The sequence below is a fragment of the Bidens hawaiensis genome, unplaced genomic scaffold (assembly GCF_021521415.1).
Source record: "Bidens hawaiensis isolate Kalapana, Puna unplaced genomic scaffold, B.hawaiensis_p1.1 tig00020148_1, whole genome shotgun sequence".
Lineage (NCBI taxonomy): Eukaryota > Viridiplantae > Streptophyta > Magnoliopsida > Asterales > Asteraceae > Bidens > Bidens hawaiensis.
Genome location: NW_027493070.1, coordinates 399338 through 407274, shown reverse-complemented (window position 1 = coordinate 407274; position 7937 = coordinate 399338). Strand labels below are relative to the sequence as shown.

Below are 7937 nucleotides of genomic sequence, written 5' to 3'. Positions count from 1 at the left end.
GATTTAACCATTTGACCTGTTGTAGTTCAAATGGTGTGAAATTGCCACCACTGAAGTGGTGGCATTCACTACAATTTTGCTATATGATATTCTTTACTGTTTGGTAGGTTTTTACAGAAGGTTTACAGATGCCAAATCATGAACAGTATCCTCCTCAAGGTGACCAAAATCAAATGAGACAAGAAACTAATTATGACTATGGAGCATCTGTAAATGGACAAACTACGCATTCTGAATTCATGGGTGGTGTTCCTTCCAAAACTGAGGAGGAAAAGGTAATGATAAATTTTTAAAATTTTAATACTTTACATCAGTCTGTTTTGTATGAATCCACATTAACATTGATGTTCTTGGTTTGTATTATAATTCACGGCAGAGTTTGCAACAAATCTCTTCTCAGTTCCATGCCTCTCTAAGGTTGGATCAATCTGACAATGGCATTATGCAACAGGTTTGTGTTAATTACTGTTTTGTTTCACAAGATTACTGGTTTATAACTTTTTATTATGGCATATTGATCCTGCATGTTAAAACACAGGAAAAGAGTTCAATCTTTTTGTCTAATCATGGAGGTGAAGCTCAGATTTCAAATACAGGACAGGTGGCATCTGCTGTTATTGCACCTCAAGTTATTCAATCAATAAAGGCTGGTGAGACCCTACCAAACAAGGTGGACATCGTCACACAGAATAATTCTTCAGTAGGAAAGACTGCAGAAAAGGCTTTATTTGATGAAGAAACTTTATTAGCTTGTGTTGTTCGCACAATACCGCCTGGTCCAGGTGGAAGGATACAAATTAGCTCTACGGTTAGTAGCATTTATTATATCTTATCATATAATAAGTGGATTAGTTTTATATGTTAACAATTGTTATGTTTTGTTGTATAACACTTCTTGACAGCTTCTGACTCGGCTCACTAAAATGCTATCACCACTTCGTTGGCCTGATTATGAGAATAAACATGGAAAACTTGATACTTTTTTGGGCAGTCATCCTGAAGTAAGCTCAATTGTTTTCGTAACTTTGACTATTTGACTTTATCTGAGATAAATACAGGCAATAAGTTGACTTATGTTCTTATTATTCTTTTTGCTTCAGCTGTTTGTGATAGAAGGGGATTGTATTCAGGTGCGTGAGGGCGCACAGGAAATCATAGCTAGCATGGTGGCACGTGCAAAGGTCCGTGCCGCCACTGTTGCCGCCTCTGCAGCGGCTTCTCACCCATTAAAGTTGTCTTCTGTTGCTGTGACGCCAATGGCTCAAACTCGCTTGAAGCGGGTCCCGTCTACCGAGTCACAGAACCCGAATGGTGGTTCACTCAATCCTATAGGTGTGAGAGTTTTGAGCAAAAGCAATGATCAAATGAAACATGTATTGGCAAACGGTAATGGGGCTAATATGAATAGACCTAATTTGGGGAGTCAAAGCAAGGTTATTAACAATGGGAGGTCGGGTCCAAATTACCATGGGAAACAGCAGTGCAGGTAATATTAACATTTAGCGTACAAAAAAACATGTATTCGAAGTGGATTATCACTAGGAGTGTGCGTGGCGCGACTTGGTGCAGTTTTGGGCTAAAACCAAACCGAAAACCAAACCTTCGGTTTTTGGATTTTTGAAACCATTTGGTTTTGGTGTTTCGGTTTTCGTTTTGGTTTCGGTTTGGTTTTTGCCATTTGAGCTTGAAAATTTTAGGCCCAAAAGAAAGTTTAACCGAAAATAATGAATTTAGGTATAAATAATTTTGCTAATTGTTAACTAATTGATTATTATATATTTGGCCAAAAGTATTTGAGTTACATATTTATTAAATTCCTATAAATTACTTAAAATAAAAATCTAGAAATTCGGTTCGGTTCGGTTTTTCGGCTTTTATTTCATGCAAAACTAAAACCGAACCGTCAGGTTTTTACAAAAAACATAAAACCAAACCGCCAGTTTTTGTTTCGGTTTGGTTTCTTCGGTTTGGATTTTTCGGTTTTGGATCGGTCTTTTGGTTTCTTGCACACCCCTAATGATCGCGACTGGTGTTATCTTGATCTTATGTTATTTCTGTTTTCTATCGGCAGGTCTGCTGGATCTTTACCAGGTTCCCGAAAATAGTAAGATCAGATGTTTTATATTCATTGCTATTAAATAGTGAAAGTTTACTTGTAAAAATTAGTCAATCAAGTAACTTTCTTTTTTTTGTTTTTGTTTTTATGCTTACAACAGGAGATTCTGGAAGGATGTGGAAGCATGAGTTTAGGCGGTGAGTTTGAAGTGGTTAATTAAGATGGTTTCCTGGTGTTTGTACGATTCCGATTGGAATTGAAACTGGAAATGAGAATTAAACTTGAATTGGAATTGGAAGTAAACTGGAATTGCTTTTATAACTTAAAAAAGACTTTTTTTCTCTGTTGTAAAAGTGTGGTGTCTTTCAAGTTGCTTGCAGCTAGAAATTGTTTTTTTTTTTCGGTTTCATTAAATTAAAGCCACTCCCAAACCTTGTTCTGGAACTCGAAAGGTTCTAAACTCCAGCCAGATGGCATAACCGGTCCTTACAGAAACCATTTTGGCTTCGAACCTAGCTGACGGGTTGACATTGGATTCTGTACTTTTTTCTACCCCAAAAGTCAGTTCGGGACTGTAATTTAGAACTGGTTGCAAGGACTGGTTTGGAATCAGTTCTATGACCGTCAAGCGTCGATACTAGCCATTTTATAACGACTTTAAAGCCATCTTTTGTATGCGTTTTGGTGCTCTCTATCTTTTTTTTCTACCTGTTTTGCCATATGTTAGTATAAATAAATATGTAGGTATTACACTTTAAAAAACTAAAAATATTTTTAGTGGTTTAATTGGAAAGATAAAATTAACATGAGTTTTTATTGGTTAAGCATTTATTTTATATATTTGTTTTGAGTTTTTTAATTGTAAATTTGTTATTTTGGAGTAATAATATTCGATAAGACTTGTTTACCGAAAACTAGTGTCAAATCAAATTTACAAGGCAAATTTTCGGGTTTGTGTTGGGTTTAACATGCCTACTATTAAACTATTAAGACCCGTATTTGAAGCGACAAGATGTGTGTAGAGTAATGGACAGTTGATAGTGTTTCTTTTCGTCTAATTTTTTTTTTCCCTTTCGGAATAAAGTATTGAAAGTGTTGATATGAATGTACGAATAATCTAATTTCATTTTAGTTTCTAACCAAATAAAAACTAGCTTTCATCTTAAAACTTATGGAATAAGAAAAAATAAACAGTTCACGGAATAAGAAAAAATTATTTATTCTTTTGTGGTTCCAGTCCTGTGGGCCAATTTGGGCTTGAGATGAAATCAAGTTTGGTGTGATTTGGTTGCCCTAAAAGTTCATTTTGAAATTCCAAAAAAAAAAAAAAAAAAAACCTTAACGGGCTACATTTTTCTTCACATATGCCAATGAAAACAATTAGTATGAAAGGTGTGACCGATGACAGCTATTTTCTAAAGTGATTATTATCCGCCAACTACAAAAATGTGAGATTATTAAATTTCAATCTGACATGATAAAATAGTATGGCTACAAAATACAAATAATTACATAAAACCAATGAACAGTAATTTTATAAAAAACAGGTCACATGATGATGATATAAATCAAACAAAATATAAAGTCCAGTAAAATTTTAGTTATAAGCTAGTATACCATGCTAATATTTGCAACCTTTTTTCTAGAAATTGTAAACTTCTTGTTTTTTTTTATACAAAGTGATTACAAAAGTTATTTTATTTTAATATTTAGATGCTCCTTTCTAGTAAAATGGTTTAAGAGGTTTAATGCATTAATAATACACTTAATAAAATATCCCATTTCACCATAGCCCTCTTTTATTTGGCCCATGAGAAACAAAACATGACCCGAACCCGAGCTTCAAAACTTTCACACGAGCCAAACTAAAGTTTCTAATATATAAAGCTCGAAACGGGCCGAGCTTAACTTCTAGATAGCTTTCAAATAAAACATTCTCCAAAACAAAGATGTTAAAAATTCAATCTACTTTTTCTCTTCTATATTCCCACCTTTTGAACTCAAAATCAACTAAACCAAAAGCAAAGTATATCATTAACATATTTGGCTTTGCTAACACCTCATTAATCGCTAAAACCGCCACCATCAAAGAACATGCCTCTTCCATCTCCACCATAAGCCACCTCCGACCTGCCTCCAGACTGCATCCCAAACAACCCACTCTGACCACCACCCCTGAACCCCATCTGTGCCCGAAACTGTTGCTGTTGCTGCAGCTGCAACATCTGCTGCTGCTGTTCTTGAGCTTGCCTCGAGTTTACCAGAAACATCGAATTCTGACCACTGCCACCAGGTTGCTGCATGAAACTACTCGCCTGAGGCATGGAATTCGGCTGCGTTAGCGTAACCTAGAATATATATAAAAGCATTTATTATTGAAATACATAAAATGGTTGTTTTTTGTAAGGACAAAGAAATAAGTTGAATCACTAGAACTCGCCTGTGACGGATTTGGCTGTTGTTGTTGCTGTGATGCTGGTGTTTGAGCATCAGCAATGGCAGCCAAGTACATTAAGTTCTTCTGAAGCACAGCTTGGTACCTAAAACCGTTAACAATATTTAGTGGCCCGTTAGGTCGGTTTGAATCTATAGTGGGTCGTATTAACGGGTTGAAAGTTGCCCATCTTAGTATATTCTTGAGAATAAACTATAAAAAATGGACTAAAAGTTTTTTGGGCCAACCTAAACCCCCCGGCCCGGCCCGTTATAGCCTGAACTTGTTCTGACCCAATTATCGGGCTGAAAGTTGCCCGTCTTATATTCTTAAAAAAACTATAAAAATGGACTAAAACTTTGTCGGGCCAACATGAACCCCCCGGCCCAGCCCGTTTTAGCCCGAATTTGTTCTGATCCAATTATCGGGCTGAAAGTTGCCTGTCTTATATTCTTAAAAAACTATAAAATGGACTTAAACTTTGTCGGGCCAACCTGAACCCCCCCCCCTGGCCCGATATAGCCTGAAGTTGTTCTGACCAAATTATCGGGCTGAAAGTTGCCCATCTTATATTCTTAAAAAAACTATAAAAACAGACTAAAATTTTGTCGGGTCAACCCGACCAGGCCCGGCCCGTTATAGCTGAACTTGTTCTGACCCGTTACCCACTTACCCATTTTATATTTTCTAACTAAATATGAGATAACTTACCGAGCACATTCCTGATACCTCCCAAGGTTTTGACATTCCAAAATAATCAAAATTAGATTTTTGTTGTCTTCAAGGTGCTGCAACAATTCACATGAACAAAGCCAATATTATTATTATGACCATGGGCCCCACTAAACTTATAAAATAAAAATATTAAAGGTTTGACTTAGAAAAACAATTGTTTATATAACTATAAGCAGTGCATGATTTCATTTAAAATTGGGCTTTCATGGGCCCATACAAGTTGAGTCGCTTGTGATCTACTCGAGATCGGCTCATTAAAAGCGCGAATCAAACCGAGCTTAGGCCCGAGCTTCACATATCGAGCTCGAGGCAGCTCTTGAGAATAAACGATCTTTTATTTAATACATTTATTTGTTAATTGTTATTATATATACAAATAATAAATAATTAAAAATACTTTATATTATATTATACATGGTTTGGATCAAATACAAACTATGAAAAAGTGTTAACTGTGCGAAACAAGTAGTGTAATTAATTATAGTGTAGTGTAATTACACTACGATGTAATTACATAATTACACTACGTTTTTTCAGTCTTATATATATAAATTATAATATTAATATATATGTAAGCAATTATACAAAAAAATAATAATAAAATAATTAATAAATAATAAACTAGCCAAACTCTCGCCCTCTTCAACTAAAACGAGCCAAGCTCGAGCCTAAACTAGCTCGTCTCGGCTGGTTTACACCCCTAATGTTACAGAATTTGTTCATAATTTATGAAATGAATATGTGTTCTTCTATAAACGTAAAAATGCATGAATCAGTGACTTAACAAATTAAATAATATATTCATTTCGTCGATCGGCGCATGCTAGCGAAACAAACGGCGCACGTTAGTCGGTGACGGTAATGAGAATAAATAATAATAATAATAATAATAATAATAATAATAATAATATTTAAACCTTTTGAATCTGATCGGCGGTGATTGCATTGAGAGGTGTATTCGACGGCGGTGGTTGCTGTTGCATTTTGTCGCCGGAGACACGTCAGAACCCTAAACCCTGCAACCAAATCAAACAAAAAATGAATTTAAAAGAAACAAAGATTTATTATTATTATCATATATATAGGGTTAGAATAAAATATAAATTATTTAGGGGCTGTTTGGATTCATAATTTTCACCAACTTATAGTTATAACTTATAAGTTATAAGGAGAAGTCATAAGTTATAAATGTGTAACTTATCAATATTTCCTCTCACATAATAAGGAAACCTTAACACTTTTTTTTAACTTATCATAAGTCATAAGTTATAAGGAAGTAAAAATAAGGAATCCCAAACACCCCCTTAAACTATGTTATTTTTCGTATTCAAAACTGTAATTACTCTAGTTTAGTTATTTAGGGTATGCTTAGTTGGAGGTAATGGAATGAAGGAGGAATAGAATGAGAGAATGAATGGAATTGACAAGAGAATGAAATGGATCATTACAATTCATTTGTCTTTTTTGGTTAACATATGAGAATGAAATCAATTATTAATTTTTATTGTTTGGTATCCAAAAAAATTGTAGAAATGAAATAGAAATAATAAAAACACTCATATCTCAAAATAGTTTTTAACCAAAAAAAAAAAAACTATAATGGCGACGGTGGTAGCTCCGGCGACGAAAATGGTGGCGATGGTGGCGGCGGCGGTGGTGTCGGCAGTTGGTGGTGGTGCCAATGGTAGTGGTGGTGGTTATAGTTAGGTGGTAGTATTGTTGAGAAAGTATGGTGAATAAGGAATGGAATGAAAAAAAAAAGAAGGGGGTGGGAAGGAATGGTTTTGATGGAATGAGATTCCATGTGTAATGGATGATTCCATTCCATTGAACAACCAAACACCACTTTTTTCACTCCCACGTAATGAATCATTCCATTCCTACTGTCATTCCTGCATACCAAACACTACCTTAGAGTATTACAAATATGTGAGGGGAAATCTATAAATTACATGGTATGGCTATAGGTGGTTTCGAGTGGAGGAAAGAAAAAATATTATATGGAAAAGTTAAATTTGGTGTTTCAATATTCATGCCGTATATTTATTTATATATTCTGAAAGTGGTTGTGAGTGAAGGAAAGAGAAAATATAACGATAAAGGTATAAAAAGTATTATTTAATTGAACATAAAACGGAAAATACATTGATTTTAGTATAGTTATATGATACATATGAATATATGTTAGGTAATTGGATGGGAATGCTCTTACGTGTTTAATATGTTAATTCTATTTGTCCCGAATCTTACGTCTTATTATATAATATACTACAGTGTGGTGGGATCCGCACAAATGAAATTTTATACTTATCAATAACTATCGGTTGGTACGGTAAGAAGCTGATTGGTCCTAGTGATTGGGGTGGCTGATCATGGTTGAGCCACGCTAACATTTTTTTATCTTGTTATTTTTTAGCTTACTAATTTATGTTCACAATTTATTGTCGATTCCAATCGAATTCATGTCAGTTTGGCATTGCAACACGTGGGTTTTGTTTGTATAGTTTGTGATTCGCCATAGGTTTTGTTTTGTTTCAAATGTGTTAGGCTATCTGTTGTGGATGAAGTCACCACCAAGATTCTACCTATCATATTGCGTCATTGGCGCTGACCGGACCTAACCCTTCACTCTTTGTCGTCCGCCCCACAGTTCGCTTGAGCCCGCTGTGGTTCGCTAGCCATTTGCGTCCATGTCCCTTCACTTTTTGCCTA

General features: G+C 35.1%; 2 protein-coding genes across 2 annotated transcripts; one reads left to right on the top strand and one right to left on the bottom strand.

Annotated features, from left to right (window-relative positions):
- Positions 1–541: 541 nt before the first annotated feature.
- Positions 542–2332, top strand: LOC143559997 (uncharacterized). The gene is made up of 5 exons (XM_077048408.1): positions 542–808; positions 903–1001; positions 1101–1486; positions 2072–2104; positions 2217–2332. Coding segments are annotated over exons 2-5 (498 nt in total). The 5' UTR covers positions 542–808; positions 903–923; the 3' UTR covers positions 2218–2332.
- A 1787-nt stretch (positions 2333–4119) lies between these two features.
- Positions 4120–6208, bottom strand: LOC143560008 (uncharacterized). Its single transcript, XM_077048417.1, has 4 exons — positions 6143–6208; positions 5202–5278; positions 4497–4596; positions 4120–4404 (listed from the first exon to the last, which is right to left on the bottom strand). The coding sequence occupies exons 1-4, from the start codon at positions 6206–6208 to the stop codon at positions 4120–4122; spliced, it is 528 nt and encodes a 175-aa protein (XP_076904532.1).
- Between the last annotated feature and the right edge of the window lie 1729 nt (positions 6209–7937).